Raw genomic sequence first — 18,936 nt, 5'->3', positions numbered from 1 at the left:
AATAAAAAAAAAAAATAAAAAGTTAGAGAATGGTCTAGAATATAAGAGCATTTTTATTTAATTGAACAACCACCCAAAGAAAAATTGGTTAATTCTCTAATTAACTGGTGGGATTGGTGAGACAGGGTTGTTTTATGTTACCGTCTTTGGAATAACCAATGACTTGGAAAAAGTCATCCCCATGGGGGCAGCAGAGAGTCACTGATAAAGAGCCTGCTGAATTTCTGAAACCTGGTGAAATCTGTTATATATAATACAATAATAAATATTAGGTAACATTTATGGAGCACTAGGACCTGTGCAACACTTTCTGTACATCATTTAATATAATCATTAGAACAATGATCTGTGAGGTGGATGTTATATTTCTTTCACAGATAAGAAAACAAGTTTAGAGAAGTTAAGGAACTTGCCTATCATATTAGTGAGGGTCAGAGCTGGGGAATGAAGAAAAGGGAATAGGTTGAGGAGACTTGAACAGCAGATCATTAGGATTCAGCAACTGACTGTGGTCCCTACTCTTTTTCTTTTTCCTTTTTTTTGAGGCAGCAGGGTCTGGCTCTGTCACCCAGGCTGGAGTGCAGTGGTGTGATCTTGGCTCACTGCAACCTCGGCTTTCCAGGCTCAAGTGATCCTTCCACCTCAGCCTCCTGAGTAGCTGGAACTACAAGCACATGCTACCATGACTGACTAATTTTTGTATTTTTTTCTGTAGAGACAGGGTTTGGCCATGTTACCCAGGCTGCTCTTGAACTCCTGGGCTCAAGCAATCCACACCCGCCTCAGCCTCTCAAAGTGCTGGGATTGCAGGCGTGAGCCACCGTGCGTGGCTGAGGTCCCTACTCTTTTATTTAGGAGCCATAGAAGCCAGAATTCTAGCTAAGGACTTACAGCTAGGTTCGAATCTGAACTGAAATTAGGAGGAGTCAGTAGTATAATGCCTGGATGAAAATGAGTAACTGCCGCAGCTTAGAGTTAATAGGAAACCAAGAAGTAGATCAGATCATCAGGTCAGCAAGTCCCTGCAGGGTAAAGCAGAAGAGTAAAGCTCTGGTAGGGACACAGGGATCCGAGTGGCCCTGGAAGAGTCAAGAGGATACTTGTGACAAGGGGCTAGTGCTAGTAAGATATAGACTTCCTTAAGGGAATATCTGGTTTGAAAAGATTAATCTCGTAGAGCTGGGAAGGAACATGGACTAGGACAAGCAGCCTTAATAGAGTATTCAGATCAAGAAAGAGAACAGATCTGCTTTACTCTAAACTTTACTCTACCACTGACTTGCAAAAAAAAATTTAGTAGGGACATGTGGCTATGATGTGTTGACCCAGAGAGAAAAAACAGAACCAGTAAGTGGAAGTTACAAAGAGATTTATCTAAGGATAGTAAAAAGGCCTTTCTAATTACTGAGAACTACAGGGAGTTGAAAACTACAGTTAAGGATACAGTGGAAATGTGAGCTTGTGGAGAGACAGCTTAAGGGTTCCAGGTTACAGATTCCAGTGAAGGAAGAGGTAACTGTGGGAGTAGTGTTTTGATAAGTAGAAAAGGATGGGCATCAGGGTAGAACTGAAGGGGCCAGTCTTTGAAAGCTGGAGGGATGTTTTCTCAGCTGAGGAAGAGATAGGAACTAATGTAAAGGAAGAAACATAACAAGCAGAGGACTTCCACAAGATAATTCTACACAGCGTTCTCAATCTTCTCAGAGGAAGTTCTCCCAAGTTTTTAGTTGAATCAAGGAGAGGGTGGTTCATAAGGCAAGAGATGAAGTTTTTGTTTTAACTGTACAGATGATGTATAGTTTAAGCTAAGGAGGAACAGCAATCTAGCTATAGCTAACGAAATACCCTAAACTGTTTGAAATATTTTTTTCTCAGTGATGGACATGAGGGTGCCCATCTCTACACAGGAGGTCCCTTTGGCTTAGCTCAGGGAATCTGCACAGCTCTCTTTGTTGGCATTATGATCTTATGGCTTCATGTTGAAAGAGTGAACTTCCAGGCCTCCCCAAGCAGAAAACATCCCTCCAAATAAACTGACTAGTTTAGGAACAGCTGGCCAGGCAACTGTCCCAATGTTTGGAATTTGGAAAATTTGGTCATTGAAGGCTGGCCCCAGGGGAAAAGGACTGCGTTCTGTGAGTCCTGTAGGGGAAGAGAGATTACTTTGGAAGGCCTAATGAAGGCAAATCTCAGCCCTTCCTTCAGCTTTCCTTTTTTTTTTTTTTTTTTTTTTTTTTTTTTTTTTTTTTTTTTTTTGAGGCAGAGCTCAATTCTGTTGCCCAGGCTGGAGTACAGTGACATGATCTTGGCTTACTGCAACCTCCGCCTCTCAGGTTCAAGCAATTCTCCTGCCTCAGTCTCCCGAGTAGCTGGGATTACAAGCACATGCCACCACCACACCCAGCTAATTTTTGTATTTTTTTAGTAGAGACGGGGTTTCACCATGTTGGCCAGGCCAGTCTTGAACTCCTGACCTCAAGTGATCCTTCTGCCTCGGCCTCCCAAAGTGCTGGAATTATAGGTGTGAGCCACCATGCCCGGCTAAGCTTTCCATTCTCAATGAAGAAAGCGATCTGTTCTTTTCCCCATTGGCTGCAATAAGCAGACTGGACATCATACTATGACTAGAAAAGGCAATCCTCAGCTTTCTGTAATCCTCTGAATGGAACTGGGTTAGGTTTGGAGAGGAAAGGTGGGTTCATGGAAAAGAATTACCATCACAGTGCCAAGACTACTAGGTGTCAAACCATTTCAGAATATGCATATGGAGAGAGAATATTATTCTACTTTAAGAAGTAGTGCCTGTGTCTGCCTTTTTTGCAGGCTTATATGGATTACATCTGCATTTCACACATCAGAGCTACCTCTGTCCTGATGGCTATTCCTCTAGAAAAAGTTTAGGAAAAGCTAAGGAGCAATCTGCGAAGACAATGAATATATAAGGGAGGCTGTTTACAAAAGAAAAGCATTCCAGTGGGTATAGAGGAAAACATGGTCAGAGGTGAGGTAGAAATTTTTGACTTTTCCCAATTAATGAACACCTTTTCCCTTCAACGTTCTAGAGGCTGTTTATTCTTGCTTCTGTAGGAAGGGATGGCAAGGTATCAGCTTTCTCTTTGCTACCCACTGCTACTTTCAGACCACTGTGCTTCCATCCTCTTGCAAAAATTCTTCTCCCTTTGAAGCTTCTGCCATCTGGCTTTACTGCCCCTTAGCACCCTTTTTTTTTCTTTTTCTTTTTGGAGTGCAGTGGCATAATCACAGCTCACTGCAGACTCAGACTCCTGGGCTCAAGTGATCCTCCAAACCCAGCCTTCAGCACCTATTAAATAACCTCTCTTTGTGCCAACTCTTACTATCACCCTGGGAGGTTTTAGACAAACCCATGAAAACTACAGTTAGTTCCTGACCTCCAACTCAAACTAATACTCCCACTTTCAATTCCTTAATTTCACCTTTTCTAGGAAAACAGGTTTTTGTTGATGGCAGCTTCAGGGCCATAGTAAGGACTGGAAGAAGGTAGCATTCTTTTTTTTTTTTTTTTGAAACAGTCTCACTATGTCACTCAGGTTGGAGTGCAATGGTGCCATCAGGGCTCACTGCAACCTCAAACTCCTCAGTCTCAGGTGATCCTCCCACCTCAGCCTCCCAAATAGCTGGGACTACAGGGAAGTGCACACCCAGCTAATTAAAAAAAAAAAAAAAAATCTGTAGAGATGGGGTCTCTCACTATGTTGCCCAGGCTGATCTTGAACTCCTGGCCAAAGTATTGGGATTACAGGTGTAAGCCACCACACCCAGCCAGGGTAGCATTCTTGCGTGTAGTAAGATTGATGGTGCCAGCACTGGCTGATGTTGACTTGAAGACTCACTGAAAGACTGGGACTGGCAGCCGTGATGCATAAAGGCAGAATAGCCTGGGGGTTGTACTGCCCAGTGATACTTGGGAAAAGGTTCAAGATCTGGATTTGACTCTTGTGCTAAGCTTCCAAGAAACCTAGGTTCAGAGGTAAAAGCACCTTTCCTATTAGCTGCCTCCTGGGGACATCTGACACTTTCAACATCCACCCCCCTGAAACACTCTTCCCTTTGATTCTGTGATAATTATCTCCCAGGTTTTCTTCTTCTTCACTCACTGTTCCTTTTCAAAGATTCTCCAAGGGCTCTTTTTCTACTTGTGCCTTAAATGTTGGAATTTCCCAGAGCACTCTTCTTAGCCCTCAGCTCTTTTCCGGCGCGCTTATCCAAATCTATGGCTTCAATTATCACTGAAAGGTTGATGTTTCAGAATTTCTGGCCTATAGATCATAGGACTTTCTAAAAAGTAGCCTTCTGGCCAGGCACCATGGCTCATGACTGTAATCCCAGCACTTTAGGAGGCCGAGGCGGGTGGATCATGAGGTCAGGAGTTTGAGACCAGCTCGACCAACATAATGAAACCCTGTCTCTACTAAACATACAAAAAATTAGCCAGGCATGGTGGCATGCGCCTGTAGTCTCAGCTACTCGAGAGGCTGAGGCAGCAGAATTGCTTGAACCTGGGAGTCAGAAGTTGCAGTGAGCCGAGATCGTGCCACTGTCACTCTGGGTGACAGAGTGAGACTTTGTCTCAAAAAAAAAAAAAAAAGTAGCTTTCTATAAGATGTGCATAGAAAAATAATTTCAAGCAATAAAGATAGATGTACAATGAAAAGTATGTCTCATCCCTCCTAGGCCCACTCTTCATAATTTTTTAATGCATGTGTAAATGTGTCATATGTATTCTGTGCTTGCTTTTTTCCTCCACTTATATTTTCCTCTTAAGTTTTAGATCTGTATATTAAACATGCCACTAGGACATATCTATCTAGCTATCTCACAGATACCTAAAACTTCTTCCCTTTCTTTGGAATTCTCCCTCCTGCAATACCCTACCATTAGTCTCCTTTTTACATCAACACCATGAAAAAACTGTCTTTATATGTTGTGCCTTCTCAATTCAATCTGGTTTCTATCCACCATAACTACAAAACAGCTTTCTCCAAATTTCCTAAATGACCTCCTTGTTGCAATATCTTTTTTGGGGGGACAGAGTCTCACTGGAGTGCAATGGTGCAATTTCGGCTCACTGTACCTCTGCCTCCTGGGTTCAAGCGATTCTCCCACCTCAGCCTCCCAAGTAGCTGGGATTACAAGTGCCCGACACCATGTCTGGCTAATTTGTGTATTTTTAGTAGAGGTGGGAGTTCCACCATGTTGTCCAGGCTGGTCGCGAACTCCTGACCTCAGGTGATCGGCCCACCTCGGCCCCCAAAGTGCTGGAATTACAGGTGTGAGCTACCACACCCGGCCTTTTTATTTATTTATTTATTTATTTATTTATTTACTTACAAGAAAACCAAAGTCTTGTTCTGTTGCCAGGAGTGCAGTGGTGCAATCTCCGCTCACTGCAACCTCCACCTCCTGGGTTGAAATGATTCTTGTGTTTCAGCCTCCAGAGTACCTGGGATCACAGGTGTGTACCACCATGCCCAGCTAATGTATTTTTTGTAAAGATGGGGTCTTGCCACATTGGCCAAACTGGTCTCCAGCTCCTGGTCTCAAGTGATTCACCCGCCTAGGCCTCCCAAAGTGCTGGGATTACAGGTGTGAGCCACTGTGCCTGGCCCTTGTTGCAATATCTGATAGATACATTTTATTTATTTTATTTTAGTTTTTTGGAGACAGAGTCTCACTCTGTCACCCAGACTGGAATGCAGTGGCCCGATCTCAGCTCACTGCAACCTTCGCCTCCTAGGTTCAAGCGATTCTTGTGCCTCAGCCTCCCCAGTAGCTGGGACTACAGGCACGCACTGCCATACCTGGCTGATTTTTGTATTTTTAGTAGAGACGGGGTTTCAACGTGTTGGCCAGGCTGGTCTCCAGCTCCTAACCTCAAGTGATCTGCCCACCATGGCCTCCCAAAGTGCTGGGCCTATTTTATTTTTTTTGAGACAGGGTCTTGCTCTGGTGCCCAGGCTGGAGTGCAGTGGCGCGATCTCAGCTCACTGCAACCTCTGCCTCCTGGGTTCAAGCAATTCTCATGCTTCAGCCTCCCAAGTAGCTGGCATTACAGGCATGTGCAACCACACCCATCTAATTTTTGTATTTTTAGTAGAGACAGGGTTTCACCATGTTGGTCAGGCTGGTCTCGAACTCCTGGCCTCAAGTGATCCACCCACCTCGGCCTCTCAAAGTGCTGGGATTACAGGTGTGAGCCACCACGCCCAGCCCTGATGGATATATTTTAGTTCACATTTTACTTTATCTCTGTTACACTAAACGCTTTAACCAGTTTCCTTGATAGTTCTCTATGGTTTCCTTTCCTTTCGGTTTGCCCCTTCTCAGTGTTGTTTTCGGCTTCCCTCAACCTATTCTGCAAATGCAGGTATCTTTCTCTCCAGCCCATTTCATGGCTTCAACAGCCATCTATATGCACATGCACACACACCTCAAACCTTTCTTTTGGGTTCCCAACCCACATTAGCTAATATCCCAGGGGCACCTAAAACTCATTATCTCCCCCTAAACGAGAAAGAAAATGGTATCATTATTCCCCAGTTGTCCAAGTCACAACATTGGTACCTCTTAATCCAATCTGTATCTCCCCATCCGCACTCTCCCTTCCACAGGCAGACGCCTGGAAAAGAGCCTCACAACTGCTCTCCTTGATTCTCATTTTGTCCCCTCAATTCATCCTTCACACTGCACGCAGCGATCTAAAATGCCATAAAATTGTTCACACCACTGTTGAGATTCTTCAACGACAATGAAAAGTCTTAAGAATAAAAATCAATTAATTTACAAGGCTTCGCATAATCTGGTCTTCCCCTATCTATTACCTCTTTCTTAAGCCACACCAGGCTGTTGGCAGCTCCAGAACGTACCCGCACCATCCTCCCCACCCCCAATTCCCAACAGCCCTACACGGATCAGCTAGGCGACACTTGCTACAGGAAACCGGCGTTCAAAAGGTAAATGCTGAACGAATGAATTCCGAGACGGGATCTGAGCAGCGCTTTCGGCTCCGGATCCGGGTTTACGGAACGTCCGGGTTATCAGGAAGCTCAGAGGAAAGGTGAAATCCAGAACTTGACCCTTCACTCAAGTTCTCCAGACAAACCGATCCCCGTGCTATTCCGCCCTTATGAGTCATGGCTGCCAATCCCAGCCTTTCAGTGGGTCTTGAAGTGGCCACCAGCCAGCTGTGGCGCCACCAATGTTTCCACATTCAAGAACGCTATCCTCTCCCCATTCCTTATTACCGCCCTAAGCAGCCGTCAAGAAAAACCGGCGTTGCCAGCTTGCCCCAAAGCAAGATGGCTGCCAATCCCTATCTGTCCTCCCGAAGTGAAGCTATCCACTCCCCGCTTAATGCCGTTGCCAGGCTGCCCTCACTTACTATGGCTACTGCGGCTCATGTCTCACTATGGCCTCGAAGCCGCCACTAACCGGCCGGGTTCCGGGAGGCGCCGTTCAGGATGCAGCCACCCCCGCCCGCCTCTCCCCTCCCCCACGCCCGCGGCGGCGGCGGCGGCGGCGGCGGCTGGAGCCCGGATGCGGCGCCGTGAGACAGGCCCGGGAGAGCGGCGCGGATGGATCCAATATGGCGGCGCCGAGCCTGAGCCGAGAGTGAGGCGGAGGGGCGGCCGGAATGGGGAGAGGGAGTCGAGCGGGACGGGGCGGGGCCGGGCGGGGCCGCAAAGGGCTTGGGGAAGGAAAGTGGAGGGGGAGGCGGTGGCGACGTCCAGCCTGAGAACCTCAAGAGAGGGAGGTGACGGGACGCTGAGAGGTGGGGGAGGGGAGCTGCCGAGGGGGGCGTGCAGGGGAGATGGCAACTGCGGGAGAGGGCAGGGGTCGAGACCGAGGAGTGAGGGCATGGGGAGGGGCGTAAACAAGGGCTGAGTCTGGGCCCAGCCAGGGGTATTAGAGAGGCCGAGGTGGGGAGTGGGGCTGCGATCCGCTCGTATTGAAGTGGGTAGGAGCAGGAGGGAGAGGCTGAGGGTGTGAAGGGGAAGGGGGCTGTGGCATGTGGTTGGAGGGAGGACTGGACTCTGATGAGGGGTGTTGCGAGGAGGTGGGGAAAGCTCAGAATTGGAGTTTAGACGATTCTGGGGGGCTTCGAAAGTGTTAAATTGGATGTGGGAGGGGGAAGGGCCTAGGGGAGAATTTGGGTGGAAAAGGAGAGAACGGAGGTTTGGGGAATGGAGAGAGTGTCGGTGGGAGGAGGTAATGGAGAAAGTGAGAGACTGGGAGGAAGAAAGTTTGGGAAGAAGGAGTGGAATGGGAGATAGGACAGTGGAGCTGCACGGGTGATAGAGGTTCGGGGGTTTCCCTTTCCCCGGTGGAGAGGAGGAGAGAACAGAGTTAAGCAGCATCAGTTGCAGCCAATTCTAATTGCCAGGTCCTTAGCTTTTAAGAGGGTGGGAAGGGCAGAAGGGAATGGTCATGTGGGTTTGTAGAATTGGGGTTGGATGAGAATTCAACTGGGTTTGTTTTCCAAAAGACTCCCTAGCTTACTGTTCCCTTGTTTTTCCTGCTTGGGAAAATGGGGAAGCCGGTGTCGTCCAAGTGTGGAGGAGCAAAGGACTTTTCTAGTTTTTAGCATTAGCAATAAAAGAGTGGGGGAGCAGACATGGCTATATTGGAACCCTATATGCTAAGGTGGAGGCTCTGGAAGTCTGAGGAGGGAAAGACAAAAGATAGAGTGGCATCTAGACAGGCTAATTAAATGAGTGCTGTAGTTTCCAGACCCTTTTGCTGTTTAAGTCTAGAAGGGAGGGGGTAACATGGATACTGTATGTAGAAAAACTTTCCCTGGTGAAACATAGATGTATGAGTGGATGCTGCGCCATTAGATATTTTGTTCTCATTGTGTGCTAGTTAAGGGAAAGGGCCAAGGTAGAATTTGGAGGATAGTGCTGGTCTGTTGTAACCACTTGCCTCCCAGTTTTTTCTGAAGATGAAAGTTAACATTAATATTGTAACAAAATAGGAATAAGGAATTGTGGAGGAAGATGAGAAGGTGCCAGAGGGTAATTGATTTTCCCAGAAGTTCTTAAATTTGGGAGCTTTCTTACCGCAAGCCATTGAGACTGGAAATTCTTGGAGTTGGTATTTTTGTAAATTGACTAATAGAGAGTTAGGGAAGCCTGGAGACTTGTTGGGGTGAGTTCTCTAAATGTCTTCAGGCTTGTCTGTGTACTTTTGCAACGAGATTGTCTAATTCTATGGGCCTTCGAGGTTTCAAAGTAAAACTTGAAAATTAATTATTTTCCTTTCCTTATTTGTTTTTGTTTTGCTGCTGGCTGTGAAACTTGTGCTAGGAAGAGACCTGGGAAATTAAGTTTCTTGCGGAGGTAAGTCTGGAACTTTTTTATTGTTTTCAAACAATGGAAGGGAATGGAAATAGCATGAGAGTTATTTTGAGGTTGGGTCCCTTAATGAGGAGGAGAATGTCAGGGAAAATGAGTTTTCATTCACCCATCTGAGTGCATGAGATCTGTTGTAATCACTGTTACTTCAGTTAATTGGAGATAGGAGGGAAAAGAGGAGGAGATTTAGATGTCTTGGGACAATCCCCCAGCTTTGGTTTGTTATTGTCTAGTCTTCTTGGTCAGCTCTGAAACTTTTTTTTTTTTTTAAACATATGGAAGGCTGTATTCTAGTACATTGTCTACTAAATTTTGCCCTTGGAGGGTTGCTGGGACACCTTCCTTCCATGGGAAACTTTTCCTCTCACTTTCTCTTCTAGCTGTTGGGGGGGTTCCTGGCATCTTTATTTTGAAAACATACTGTGTAATTTTGACTTCCAGATATTTGATTACATTTCCTAGTTCCACGAGCAAGAATGTACTCTTAACCATCTTTAAGATTTTCTATGTAGTTTTCATTTCAAGTTTCAAGACACCACTTTTTTTGTAGTTCTTCTACAAAAAAGAACTACAAATGACTTTTCTTTTGAGGACATCTGAGTCAGATATCTCTAATTCTCCTATGAAATTACAAATATCATCCCTGTTCAGAAAAGATGACTGTCGTTTTCATTTCAAGACAGCACTCTTTTTTATTTCTTTCACGTGGCTTTCCCCTAAGGGCTTCTGAGAGAGCCAAGTACCTCAAAAACTACAGCTATTCCTGGTTGGGATGAGACCAGACTTTGCTTGGAAGTAGAAACATAGTAGAGAAGGACCAATCAGGAGAAAATCCTGAAGATACCTATAGACTGTCTGTTGGCCCTTGGCTGACTTGGACTTCTCTAAAGAAAAAAGTAAAACTCCAGGAAATACAGCAATTCCTCAGAATCAATTATTCTTGGGAAACTGTAGGGGAGAATTCATGTGTTACTGTCTCACATAGAGCCAGACCAGTCAGTGGGATCAGGACTTTCTGTGTGCTGGAGTTTTGTCTCTTGGTATTTGGCAGTGTTTCAGATACCAAGACTTGAGTTCTAATCTGTTCAGAGGGCTACATTCTCCTCACCATTCTGATACCTGTTATCTAGGATCTCTGTATGTTTTAAGTTGAGCTCCCTTGCCTCACTGCCACAGAAATCTGAGTATATTTTGGTTTTAGAAGAAATTGGTCATGTTTTCTTTTCTAATTTTACTAATCAGCTGAACTTTCATCACACTTTTTTTCCTTTTTCCTCTTTTTTTTTTTTGAGGCAAGGTCTCAGTGTGTACCTCAGGCTGGAGTGCAGTGGTGCGTTAGAGTAGCTGGGACCACAGGTATGTCCCACCATGCCCAGCAAATTTTTGTTTATTGTTTGTAGAGATGGGGTTGTGCCATGTTGCTCAGGCTGGTCTCGAACTCCTGGGCTCAAGCAGTCCTGCCTTGGTCTCCCGAAGTGTTGGGATTACAAGTGTGAGCCACTGTGCCAGGCCTCATCACATTATTTTAATGTTAAAGTTAGATTCTTGGAACCCTTATCTGGGTTGCATTAAGTGAAGAGGGCTGCCCCTTAACCTGCATGACAGTATCCTCATATTTCTCCCAAGGACATGGCCTTGAGGAACTTACATATTTCTATGTTTTGCTTCACTGAATAAGCAATATAAGTCTGATTAGTGACCTAACAAGGAGAGTCTGCTACTCATCCAGTTTCAAGACTTTAAAGATGGCCCTGAGGCTTACGAGCAGGATCCTTTATATCTGTCTTGCAGAGGATTACATTTCTAATATCCCCACGGAACTCTAGATTGAACTAGGTCAAAGTAGACCTCCTGGGATGGGGCAGAAGTGGGTGTAGAACTACCACCTGTTCTTCAGCTGAATGGCAACAGCAGGTGACAGAGGACCCAAGGTTGGAATGGCATGAAACACCTTAGTGCAGTTAGACTTGGGAGTTAAATGAATGTGTATGTCCGATAGGCTTTTCTTTTCTTCCGGAATGTTGTTTGATGGGTTTGGACTGGGGGGACCAAATGGCGTCTTCTAGATCTAGTGTGGAAAGTGACATGCATTCTTTTGACCCTTCATCATGCTCCACCTAGAATAGGGTTTCTCGTCCTCGGCATTATTGACATTTTGTGCTGGATGATTCTTTGTTGTGGCAGACTGTTCTGTGCATTATAGGATGTTTCTTTTTTCTTTTGAGACAGGGTCTGTCTCCGTCACCTGGGCTGGAGTGTAGTGGCGCTATCACATCCCACTGTACCTTCGACCTCCCAGGCTCAAGCGATTCTCCTACCTTAGCCTCCCAAGTAGCTGGGATCACAGGTGCATGCCATCACGCCTGGCTAATTTTTTATTTTTTGTAGAGATGGGGTTTCACCATGTTGTCCAAGCTGATCTCAAACTCCTGGGCTCAAGCGTTCCTCCCCCCTTGGCCTCTTAAAGTGCAGGGATTACAGACGTGAGCCACTGCACCTGTCTTATAGGATGTTTCTAAATATCCCTGGCTTCTACTCATTATGTGCTGATTGCAGTCCCCTTCCCCACCAGGCATGATAATCAGAAATGTCTCCAGACATTGCGACATATTCCCCAGGGGTCAAATTTGCCCCTGGTTGAGAACCACTGACCTAAAAGCTCTTATAATTCCTAGTACATTGATGATCTAGCCTGGGATCTGGGACTTAAAGGTGGCTAGTGTGTCTGTTTCCTCTCAAATGTAGGGAGTTAACTTCAAGGGATTGAAGCTTATAGAATTACATCCATAGATGCGTAATTAGGACCACAGTGCTTTCCTGTATTTTGCCTCATTTTCCATTGTGAGGGTATGTGGGGACAGTGTTTCTTCATTTCCTCGGGTTTAAGCACACTTTAAATTTGGGAACTGGGGAGCAACCGGCTCTTCTGGTTGGTTTAATGTGAAACCTACCCATCTGCTTTATCTGAGATCCTCATAATCAACAGCTGGCCCAAGGGAACAGGTGGGATAGGGAACAAGGAGAAGTTACAGGGGCTCTGAGGAGGCTCAGTTTTCTCATGTTGCCTGCTATGAGCAAGAACTTATTTTCCTTTAGCACCTTCATTTGTACCCAGTGACAGCAACAGGTGAATCGAGAGGAAGAGACAAGGAATACCAGTCTACAGTTGAATAGCTATTTTCCATGCTTTGGGTGGGGCATCTGGGCTCTCAAAATTATATATGGATTACATTTCCTTTCTACATGTCAGAACCCATGGTATAGGGTTAAGTGATCCCAGAGTGTACCTCCCCTTTTCTTAAGGGAATGAGTTTCTCTGTGCTTTCATTTTAGTTTCTCATCTGAGGAAGAGAGGACTAGTTCCTACTTACTCTTCAGCTTTCCAAGTCTCTATCAGCTTTGTTTTTCCAAAGCAGCTTATTATTTTATTGTTTCTTAGTCTAGCCTCAGTTCCTTTTTGTATAAATGGACAGAACAACCTGTCTTATTGTTGAGTAGGGTAGTGTGGTGTGGTATGGTGTGGGTAGTTCTGGACATTGCAGAGGAGGCTATGGCTAGTTAGAATATATGCATGGTAACTGAGTTACCTGTATCTCTGTTTTTAATGGGGTCCTCTCGGAATTTTGCGAGTTTGTTTCTTAATTGGAATTGCTGGAGGTGATCTCTTGGAGATTAAGTTCAGTTCAACAGTGGGTTGCTCCTACTATATTTGAGGCTCTGTCCATTACTAGTCACTAGGGATATAAAGATGAATATGACATAGCCCCTCTATGAGTTGAGTAGGATCTAATGGGATAATAAATACACAAATAATTTTAGTACATGGTGATAAATGGTGTAAAAGAGATATGCATAGTGTTCAATAAGAGCACGGAAGAGGACTACTTGTCTCAGCATGGGGGTGTAGAGAATGCATTTTGAAGATGGCATCTGAGCTGACTCTTAAAGAATGAGTAGGAGTTAGCCATCTGAAAAAGAGTGATGGGGGTGTGGAATAGAGAAGGGAGAGGGGCATTCAAGCAAAGAGAAGAAGGTATAGAGAAACAAATTGCATGATGTATGTGAGCTATAAACAAATTGATAATGTTAGAGAATAAAAAGTGGATGTGGTGGGAGATGAGGTTGGGAAGGTAGGCCTGATCTTAGAAGGCTTGATGTGTGTGTAAAGAATTTGGGGCGTTCGGCCAGGCGTGGTGGCTCACGCCTGTAATCCCAGCACTTTGGGAGGCCGAGGCAGGCAGATCACAAGGTCAGGAGTTCGAGACCAGCCTGGCCAATATGGTGAAACCCCGTCTCTACTAAAAATACAAAAATTAGCTGGGCGTGGTGGCGTGCGCCTGTAGTCCCAGCTACTCGGGAAGCTGAGGTAGGAGAATCACTTGAACCGGGGAGGCGGAGGTTGCAGTGAGCCAAGATTGTGCCGCTGCACTGCAGCCTGGGCAACAAAGCGACTCTGTCTCAAAAAAAAGAGTTTGGAGTGTTCTTATAGATAAGGAAGGGGCTATCAATGGGTCTGAAGCAGGAAAGTGACTTGGTCAGTTGTGGACTTTAGACAGCTTACTGAACTGGATGCGGCAGTGGATGGATTTAGGTAGGTTAAAATTGGTGTTGCAGAGAACTTTTAAAGTAACACTAGTCCAGGTGAAAGATTATTGTAATCTGAACCACGGCAGTGGAGGTGGAAAGGTAGGACAGATTTAAGAAATATCTAGAAGTAGCATTAACAGGAATTTAGAATTGATTGTGTGATTGGAGATTGTGACCAGAGAGTGGACAGTATTGGATGGTGCTGTCTGGTGGAGCAGTAAGTATGAGTGACTTGAGTGGAGTGAAAGTTGTTGAATTTGAGAATTGATTAATGACTGTGTCATTGTTATTAACCATAGCCCATAATGATGGAGGAACTTTGTGAATCAAGTGCCAAACTATATAATGAATGTGGGGCTGTGATTGGTCATTGATAGGGGATTAGTAAATGACATCCATGAGGGAAGCTTAGAAGTTGGTATTGCCAAGGCCAGGTACAGTGGCTCACGCCTGTAATCCCAGCACTTTGGGAGGCCAAGGCGGGCGGATGACCTGAGGTCAGGAGTTCAAGACCAGCCTGGCCATCATGGTAAAACCCCGTGTCTACTAAAAATACAAAAATTCGCAAGACATGGTGATGCTTGCCTGTAATCCCAGCTATTTGGGAGGCTGAGGCACGAGAATCGCTTGAACCCGGGAGGCAGAGGTTGCAGTGAGCCGAGATTGTGCCACTGCACTCCAGCCTGGGTGACACAGTGAGACTGCATCTCAAAAAAAAAAAAAAAAAGTTGGTATTGCCAAATAGTGTGACGATCAAGGGAGTACAAATGGCACAGAATTACAAGAATGCTTATTGTAGAAACGTAATAAATGTTATTTTAAATCCATGAGTTTTGGTAAATATTGATAAACTTTCTGAGCAGTTATCGTTTCTGGATGTGGTTGGACTGTAGGAAAAATGTGGAGGGATGATTCTGGGCTGCAAAGGCCAAGGATGCTTGTATCTTTGAAATCTGTTTCACAACCATTTATGTAAGGGTTACCAAGTGATTCTGCATGTATTTTCTCATTGGATTCTTAACAACTCTGAGGTATAGATTCATTCATCCCTGTTTACAGATGACAGCACTGAGAATTTGGAGTTAAGTGACTTGCTTACGGTCACATAGCTACACAGCTTTTCAGTGAGAAGAGTCAGAATTTAAATTAGTTCTTTTCTTTTTTTTCGAGATGGGGGTCTCACTCTGTCACCCAGGCTACAGTGCAGGATTATAGCTCACTGCAGCCTTGAACTCCTGGCCTCAAGTGATCCTCCTGCCTCAGCCTCCTGAGTAGCTGGGACTACAGGCGTGTACCACCAAGCCCAGCTAATTTTTTCTTTTTTTTTTTTTTTTTTTTTTTTTTTTTTTTTGAGACGGAGTCTTGCTCTGTCACCCAGGCTGGAGTGCAGTGGCCGGATCTCAGCTCACTGCAAGCTCCGCCTCCCGGGTTCCCGCCATTCTCCTGCCTCAGCCTCCCGAGTAGCTGGGACTACAGGCGCCCGCCACCGCGCCCGGCTAGTTTTTTGTATTTTTAGTAGAGACGGGGTTTCACCGTGTTAGCCAGGATGGTCTCGATCTCCTGACCTCGTGATCCGCCCGCCTCGGCCTCCCAAAGTGCTGGGATTACAGGTTTGAGCCACCGCGCCCGGCCAATTTTTTCTTTTTTGTAGGAACGGGGGTCTCCATATGTTGCCCAGGCTGATCTTGAACTCCTGGCCTCAAGCCTTCCTCCCACTTCAGCCTCCTGTGCAGCTGGGACTACAGGCGTGTACCACCAAGCCCAGCTAATTTTTTCGTTTTTGTAGAAACAGGGGTCTCCATATGTTGCCCAGGCTGGTCTTGAATATTTGGGCTCAAGTGATCCTCCTGCCTTGGCCTCCCAAAATGCTGGGATTACAGGTGTGAGCCCCTGTGCCCAGCCAGTGTTTATTTGTAAACAAACACTTTAAAAAATGTGATAAACATGTATAAAGCACTATACTGTGCCAGGCATTATTAGCGACTGGGAATATGGGAATGCCTAAGACTAGTTCCTGCCCTTGAGTATCTCATCGGTTCTTTCCCTGCCCTTTCAGTACAGTGTGGATTGCAGCTGCTGAGCAGGGATTCTGGAAAGCATTGCGTACCTGAGCCCCCAGCATGGCGGGCCTAAAGCGGCGGGCAAGCCAGGTGTGGCCAGAAGAGCATGGTGAGCAGGAACATGGGCTATACAGCCTGCACCGCATGTTTGACATCGTGGGCACTCATCTGACACACAGAGATGTGCGCGTGCTTTCTTTCCTCTTTGTTGATGTCATTGATGACCACGAGCGTGGACTCATCCGAAATGGACGTGACTTCTTATTGGCACTGGAGCGCCAGGGCCGCTGTGATGAAAGTAACTTTCGCCAGGTGCTGCAGCTGCTGCGCATCATCACTCGCCACGACCTGCTGCCCTATGTCACCCTCAAGAGAAGACGGGCTGGTGAGGATGTATTAGGGGCTAGAATCAGGGAAGAGTTGTGGGAGGCCAGGAAGGAGCAGCATAGGCATCCAAAGGGGAAGACACATTGACCCTGGGGAGTACTTAGAGTAAGTTGTGAGGCCCATTGGGGGTTTGGACTGACAGAAGGGAAGGGTATATATTTTCCTGAATGATTACTTCTCCTCCTACAGTGTGCCCTGATCTTGTAGACAAATATCTGGAGGAGACATCAATTCGCTATGTGACCCCCAGAGCCCTCAGTGATCCAGAACCAAGGCCTCCCCAGCCCCCTAAAACAGGTGAGAAGACATTAACTCCCCCTACTTTCCATCATCAAGTAAAAGGACACTGATCCCATCACATTCTGGGCTTTGCCAGCTTAAATGAAAGGATGCTGTGCCCCACATCTTGTCCCATAAAAAAAAAAAAATCAGGTGAGGTGTTGACGTTTCTCCTAGGTCCTGTATTTGCTCTCACATTATGTCTTTTCAAGTCACATTATTTCCACTGCTTTTAGTGCTAAGTCTAAATGATTCCTTCCTCATTCCAAGAGAAGTGTTTGAATTTCTGCCTTTACCCTACTGTGTTTTCTTCCCTTTTACTTTCTGGTCAGTGCCTCCCCACTATCCTGTGGTGTGCTGCCCCACTTCGGGTCCTCAGATGTGTAGCAAGCGGCCAGCCCGAGGGAGAGCCACACTTGGGAGCCAGCGAAAACGCCGGAAGTCAGTGACACCAGATCCCAAGGAAAAGCAGACATGTGGTGAGGAAGTTCAAGGGTTCCAGAGGTGGAGCAGACTTGAAGCAGAATATAAAGAACTGCTGGGACACTAGGCAGTTTATGCTATTCAGTGTGAGATTCACTTTGATTGCCATTGCAAAGTGAGGCTGAATGGTTTGGTGTCTGGTGGAAAAACTGCTCTTTGTGACTGTGGCAGGGTGCATTTCAACTCTTCTTAGTTAATACTACATCACAGGGATGTTGTTATGACATCCTTATTGTAGGATGAACCAAGTCAAGATAGAGTATTAAAATGAACTTCTGTGCCTGGTAATTAGGAAACAATCTCCTATAAACAAGTTGCTACCTGTGGGTAATGGGAACAGTGCTGACCTGGGCATGTCCAGTTTAAGGGAACCTCCTGCATTCAGGCAAGCGTTTCAGAGATACATAGAAATAGTCCTGGGGAAGAGGTAGAGAAGCTGTCAGGTGATATTCCCTACTTTTTTATTCTGCTGTGCTTTTCAGTTTTCAAGCTTGGGTTGTAAACTCATCCCTCACTGTAACCTCTTCTGCCCTCTATCTTCTGTTTCCAACAGACATCAGACTGCGGGTTCGGGCTGAGTACTGCCAGCATGAGACTGCTCTGCAGGGCAACGTCTTCTCTAACAAGCAGGACCCACTTGAGCGCCAGTTTGAGCGCTTTAACCAGGCTAACACCATCCTCAAGTCCCGGGACCTGGGCTCCATCATCTGTGACATCAAGTTCTCTGAGCTCACCTACCTCGATGCATTCTGGCGCGACTACATCAATGGCTCTTTATTAGAGGCACTTAAAGGTGTCTTCATCACAGACTCCCTCAAGCAAGCTGTGGGCCATGAAGCCATCAAGCTGCTGGTAAATGTAGACGAGGAGGACTATGAGCTGGGCCGACAGAAACTCCTGAGGAACTTGATGCTGCAAGCATTACCCTGACCTTTTCCCTCTTCTCACTTTGGGGACTGTTCCCATCACCCATCTCTGGAGCTTACACTGTTCTGGGGTTTGTTCTCTACCCTTCCAACCAATCACACCCCTGCCTTTTTTTTTTTTTTTTTTAAGAAAAAGACGAAAGTGGAAGTGGTGTTCCCCTCCCCTCCCTGCACCCATGTGCCTGGGCTTCCCCTTTGTTTCCCTTTTCCATTTACCCCCTAATGTGTGTCTCTACAGCTACCTTACCACTGAGCCGTAAGACAAATGTATAGGGAGAAGTGAAGTCTACAGCACATAGTCTTTGTAAGGGATTGATGTGAACACTGCTTTTGGGTGCACTAAGGAGTTATCAATACTTCTGGCTTTATGAGAGCTCTTAAATGTCTAAAAAAACCAAAGGGCTGTGAGTAAGGGAGCTGTGTGGAAGGTGGGACTCTGAAGTGTATTTTGAAAATTAATCGCCACCCTCTTCCAAATTATAGAATTTTTTAAAAACAAAGAAGCTGTGACCCTTTCCACTCTCTCCTGGCCTCTGGTGCTGCTCCTCTCTGCCGCCTTTCCTCCATTCCGTGGCTTGAAACCTCTGCCTGATGTGGCTCCTTCCTTTTACCCATTTGTCAAACCCTCTTCAACGGAGGAACAGATAAGAAGACTGGGTCAGCTGAGTCACGCCTCCCAATTGTGGTGGTGTATGTGTACACACATAGACAGGGTGGATGGAGAAGAGGTTGCTGATTAAAATACACTCCCCCTATAAAGGGGAAGGGGGAGTGTGACACTTTCTTTCCATGTTCAAGTGAAAATAAATAATGTACCCTGCA

General features: G+C 45.8%; 3 protein-coding genes across 14 annotated transcripts in view; 2 read left to right on the top strand and 1 right to left on the bottom strand.

Moving 5' to 3' along the window:
- UFC1 (ubiquitin-fold modifier conjugating enzyme 1) overlaps window positions 1–7,550 on the bottom strand; it is a 21,266-nt gene extending 13,716 nt beyond the window's left edge. The window contains exon 1 of one of the 2 annotated variants that reach the window (XM_050759632.1): window positions 7,421–7,550. The gene's annotated coding sequence lies outside the window, so the exon portion shown is untranslated. Of the gene's footprint in view, window positions 1–6,860; window positions 6,949–7,420 lie in introns of those variants that run through there. The other variant, XM_050759637.1, reaches the window with a different exon arrangement.
- Window positions 1–18,936, top strand: part of PFDN2 (prefoldin subunit 2) — a 184,729-nt gene that overhangs the window by 144,460 nt on the left and 21,333 nt on the right. Inside the window, exon 1 of one of the 8 annotated variants that reach the window (XM_050759535.1) lies at window positions 7,814–7,820. The exons of 6 other annotated variants lie outside the window; for them this stretch is intronic. The gene's annotated coding sequence lies outside the window, so the exon portion shown is untranslated. Of the gene's footprint in view, window positions 1–7,813; window positions 7,821–9,779; window positions 9,784–18,936 lie in introns of those variants that run through there. One more of the 8 variants, XM_050759554.1, reaches the window with a different exon arrangement.
- DEDD (death effector domain containing) lies at window positions 7,536–18,936 on the top strand. 4 transcript variants are annotated; one of them, XM_050759032.1, is made up of 6 exons: window positions 7,536–7,650; window positions 9,345–9,377; window positions 16,041–16,424; window positions 16,616–16,723; window positions 17,038–17,184; window positions 17,742–18,936. In XM_050759032.1, exons 3-6 carry the CDS (start codon window positions 16,100–16,102, stop codon window positions 18,116–18,118), a joined length of 957 nt encoding a protein of 318 aa, XP_050614989.1. In that variant the 5' UTR covers window positions 7,536–7,650; window positions 9,345–9,377; window positions 16,041–16,099; the 3' UTR covers window positions 18,119–18,936. The 4 variants fall into 4 exon arrangements, with proteins under 4 accessions (XP_050614989.1, XP_050614970.1, XP_050614979.1 ...); XM_050759013.1 differs by having other exon boundaries at window positions 16,036–16,424; XM_050759022.1 differs by lacking the exon at window positions 7,536–7,650 and adding an exon at window positions 7,724–7,810 and having other exon boundaries at window positions 16,036–16,424.

The sequence above is a fragment of the Macaca thibetana genome, chromosome 1, assembly GCF_024542745.1.
Source record: "Macaca thibetana thibetana isolate TM-01 chromosome 1, ASM2454274v1, whole genome shotgun sequence".
NCBI classification, from domain to species: Eukaryota; Metazoa; Chordata; class Mammalia; order Primates; family Cercopithecidae; genus Macaca; species Macaca thibetana.
Note: the sequence above shows the minus strand (reverse complement) of the source record. Positions and strands in the feature narration are given on the sequence as shown.

What these genes read in the sequence shown, in the direction of transcription:
- DEDD (XM_050759032.1), top strand. Translation starts at nt 16,100, where the DNA reads ATGGCGGGCCTAAAGCGGCGGGCAAGCCAGGTGTGGCCAGAAGAGCAT. An exon ending in CCTCAAGAGAAGACGGGCTG is followed by an intron (nt 16,425 to 16,615) that starts GTGAGGATGTAT and finishes CTCCTCCTACAG; the next exon opens with TGTGCCCTGATCTTGTAGAC. An exon ending in CAAGGAAAAGCAGACATGTG is followed by an intron (nt 17,185 to 17,741) that starts GTGAGGAAGTTC and finishes TGTTTCCAACAG; the next exon opens with ACATCAGACTGCGGGTTCGG.